The sequence below is a fragment of the Solanum stenotomum genome, chromosome 2, assembly GCF_019186545.1.
Source record: "Solanum stenotomum isolate F172 chromosome 2, ASM1918654v1, whole genome shotgun sequence".
In the NCBI taxonomy this organism is placed as follows: domain Eukaryota; kingdom Viridiplantae; phylum Streptophyta; class Magnoliopsida; order Solanales; family Solanaceae; genus Solanum; species Solanum stenotomum.
Genome location: NC_064283.1, coordinates 45,617,851 through 45,622,341, shown reverse-complemented (window position 1 = coordinate 45,622,341; position 4,491 = coordinate 45,617,851). Strand labels below are relative to the sequence as shown.

The 4,491-nt window shown below is 37.5% G+C and overlaps 1 protein-coding gene across 2 annotated transcripts in view; it reads right to left on the bottom strand.

The window, feature by feature from the left end:
- Window positions 1-1,203: 1,203 nt before the first annotated feature.
- Window positions 1,204-4,491, bottom strand: part of LOC125855180 (uncharacterized) — an 11,535-nt gene continuing 8,247 nt past the window's right edge. For both annotated transcript variants that reach the window (XM_049534864.1, XM_049534865.1), the window contains exon 10: window positions 1,204-1,805. In XM_049534864.1, coding sequence (XP_049390821.1) covers window positions 1,581-1,805 — 225 coding nt within the window. In that variant the 3' untranslated portion in view covers window positions 1,204-1,580. The remainder of the gene's footprint in view (window positions 1,806-4,491) is intronic.

Here is a 4,491-nt window from a genome sequence, read left to right as displayed (position 1 = left end):
TATATAAATGTGATTTTCATAAAAGCTTCAAAAAGTCTACTCCAAATGGTCATCTTCAAATATCTTCCTAAACAACACCTATGATAGAAAACAACCACCCGCTAAGCATAAAGTATCGTTGTGCATAAACTTCCAAGCGGGCTTGGAGCCACTAGATTCTCCAATTCCCGTCTCAGTTATAGGTAGCTCAAGTTTGAAATATATATATATATATATATATTAAGTAAACAAGTATATTGAAAGTATCTAATATCTAATCTTAAAGTGTTCTCAAATATCAATATCAATATTTAAATCACATCCCACAATTCAACACTAAATTCAACTTTTACATACGCAGGGCAAATTCTATATGTCTAATATGCAAGAATATAAATGTTCATCTCACATGGCACATTAATAATTTTGAACATGACTCCCTTAACTCCAATCGTTACAGCTCAATCAAATGGAATGAACTTTCATTATTTATCCCTTCTTTTATCAGAGTCACTAGTTTCTGGGATAGTTGTCTCCTAATCACGTTTAGCACAATTTTGAAAATAAAAGAAGCAAAAGTTTGCAGCATCTCATAATATATTTTTTGAAGAATTAACATACATGGTTGTCCACCAAATCAATTAAACTTAGAATAGCTGGCGGATACAAAATATATGTATATTTCATGTATAATCAATATATAATGAATGTATACCAACTAGAAAAAGTAAACAGTAAATTCGCCAGACTATTTATATGAAGATCTCTATTTTTTTATTGGGTAACTAAGACATTTTTATTCAATTATTGTATCGAAGTAAGAATAAAAAAATTCTTTAAAGTTTGATATTATATTTATACATGGAGGATACTCATAATTCTTTCCGTAGAATGAATTAGTAAATTCAAATATGAAGATCATCTACCCCGAAAGAGAACTCAAATCATTAAAAATATGAAACACCAACTCAAGGGAAATTGAGGACTTAGCTGCGTAGATTTTAGTATCAGAAATGGTGAAGGAGGTATGAGGTTACTGAGTGCACAAAGAAGCCACAACAATAAAGGAAAGATTGGAATAATGTAGCAGTTATAATAGAGACAAACTCACTCACAATAAAGAACAAGTTGGAAGGTTGCCTTGGACACTGTGGCTAGGGAGGTTAATGTTAAAAGTGTGTTAAGAGATAAAAAGAAATAGTCCGAATTTCTCGTGCAGATAAGTTCAACAATTTTCAGGAACTACATATTGTGTTGGCAGGAAGATTCTAATCTCAGACAAGTGACATCAGATCAACAACTATTCAAACGAGTATCAACTGAGAAACATTGTAGACATTTATTTAACACACATAAGTTGCACTTCAATCAGAAACATTAAATCCTTCTTACTCTGGTATCAACATCTCGGAGTAGCAGTGAACTAGTGGTGACAACAGAGGCTTGCTTAAGCAAAACTGGAACAGTGAAAATCTTGTGTCATGTACAACAGCTTTAAAAGATAGAAGAAAGGCTCTCAATTTCATTGTCCATCGACTATTGCACTCGTTTGCTGGGATAATGGCCAAAAGGAGGAAGGAGAAAATCCTACATGCCTCTAATTATGATATTACTTTGTTAGATATCTTAATGTAATTTAGGAGTCTTCTGAGGGCCTTCCCACTGTCAATGGCTTCTCTGGCTCTATCAAAGGCTGCACTTATGTCTTGAGCTCCATCAGACCCAAGCAAATGGTCAACCATTCCAGCATTTAAGACAATTCTATCGTAGGCTGGACCTTTCTCACCACGTAAAGCTGCTAAACCCAACTCTATATTCCTTGCAACCTAAATAAATTCAGAAAGAAACAGAGGATTAATAATCCTGATTTTCCTTGACATAAAAGCCCAAGGCGGTAGGTAGCCTACAAGTTGAGAGAGAAGCAATCAAGTTGAAACAATTACACTCATCTTCTTCACATAAACTATGCTCATTTGAGAGAGTAGCAATCATGTTAAGACGATCAGCCTCATCTTCCCTTTAGTATAGAAATTTCAGATCCCAAACTAAGTAAAGATGATGTCTTACACATAATTAACTTCACAGAAGCAATGATCATTTATACTCTTTTAGAATTGATGTGCCACAAAGAGAGTAATCCAATTTACACAATGACCAAGAGCAATCAGTGTCACATGCAAAATGATAACTGAAAGCTAGCAGGTGTTTAGAAGTTCTGTTGGTTCTATCTTTTTGGTAATTAACCCAATAAGTTCCTTTCAGAAAGGTACATCAATCTTAATAACCGATACATCTTCAACCTTTTTACACCATCTCTTAGCTTCTTCTTTTTTTGAGAAAGGTAACGTTACTACTATATATCCATAGGTATACTACACCAACATGTATAGTTCCCCAACAAAAGTATTACAACTTACATCTTGTGGTTCAACTTATCCTTACAAAAAGTCTAAAACATCAAAAATATCTTCTGTTTGAGCTAATAGTTTTTGCTCACACCAAAAATAAAATAGGCCTAAGCAATTCATCTTAAGAATCTGTAAGCTGCTTTGTACTCCTTCAAAACACCTCTTGTTCCTCTCGATCCAGACTGACCACCAAATATAAGCCGGGACAATCTTCCATCTCTCCTCCTTCTTACTTACCATGCCATCCTTGTTCCAGCATCTTAGGATACCTGCTATTCTTCCAGGTTTCACCCATCTGATCCCTTTTAGGCATATAAACATCCTCCATAGTTGGTCTGTCAACTTGCAATGCAAAAAACGATGGTTGATTGTCTCCGCTTTTTCCCCGCATAGAAAACACTCAGCGACTAATTGACGACCCCTTTTAAAGGGTTTTCCTGTGTCAAGACTGCCTCTTTTGCCAAAAGCCAGGTGAAGCAGTTAACTTTGTAAGGAATCTTTGGCTTCCAAATCATCATCCAAGGCCAATCTCGTTCCTTCACTACTGCTGAATTCAGCTCTTTGTATGCCGAGTTGACAGAGAACTTCCCATTCTTGTCTTTACTCCATTCCAGTCTATCCTCTTCTCCATTGGGGTTATTGAAGCCTGCTACTGAATTGTAAAATTCTGCGACTCTTTCCATCTCCCAATCATTCAGATGTCTCCTTAGGAATAAGTTCCATCCCTGACCAGTCCACATCATGGCAACTGTGGCATGTTGTTGTTGACTTAATGTGAAGAGTTCTGGATGTTGTTGTCTCATAGTTCCCTGCCCTGCCCATTTGTCATGCCAAACGGATGTTCAATGTCCATTCCCAATCTTCACCGTTGTTCTGATTTGCATTAATGGCCATAGGTTCCTGATAGCTCTCCAGACTGAGCACCCATAGGGTGTTGTTACAATCTTAGTCATCCATTTGTCTTCCAGGCCATATTTTGCAACAATTGCTTCTTTCCACAACATTCCTTCATCAGTAGCAAACTTCCACAACCATTTCATCATCAAACTCCGGTTCTGCTTCTTCATGTTTCTTATGCTTAGACCCCCTGCCTTCTTGTCTACTAATAGCTCCTCCCATTTGACTAGGTGATATTTTTTCTTATCTTCACTTCCCTGCCAGAAGAATTTCCTTCTCAGTGCATCTATTCTTTTACTTACACTAGCAGGTATAGGAAAAATAGACATCAAATAAGAAGGCAAAGTGTCCTGAACACTATTGACTAGTGTCAGTCTGCCACCCTTAGAGAGAATCGACTCTTCCAATTTGTTAATCTCCTAGTGCATTTCTCCACTACCCCATTCGAAATCCCTATTGAAGTACTCTTTGCAGCCAATGGCATCCCGAGATAAGTTGTTGGCATCTCTCCCACCTTACCCCCAAGTCTGCTTGCAAGGATATCTATCTCATCGACTGTGTTGATGGGATATATGAAACTTTTCCCCCAATTTATGTGCAATCCAGAGACTGCTTCAAAAATAATGAGAATGACTCTCAAAATTAGGACTTGTTCCTCTAACGCTTCACAAAATATCAAGGTATCGTCTGCATACTGAAGGTGTGTTACCTCCAAACTGTTTTCCTTTCCCATCTGGAAGCCTCTAATCCATCCCTTCCCCCTTGCCTTATTCAATAGGTAGCTCATTCCTTCCATAGCTAGTATGAAAAGAAATGGAGACAAAGGATCACCCTGTCTCAAGCCTCTCTGAGATGGAAAAAAACCATTTGGTACCCTGTTGATTATCACTGAGAATCTGACTGTGCTTATGCATTGTGATATCCATTTGATCCACCTATTTCCAAACCCCATCTTCTCCAAAAGTTGTAATAGGAGGTTCCAATTCAGATGGTCATAGGCCTTCTGGATGTCCAACTTGCAAACAATACCTGGCTTTTTACTACCCTGTCTAGAGTCTATACATTCGTTTGCAATTAGCACTGCATCCATTATATGTCTTCCTTTGATAAAGGCCATTTGTTGTCTATCTACCAAACCATGAATTACCTTCTTCAACCTTTCTGCTAGAAGTTTTGCTATGATTTTGTACACACCCCCCCCCCCCCC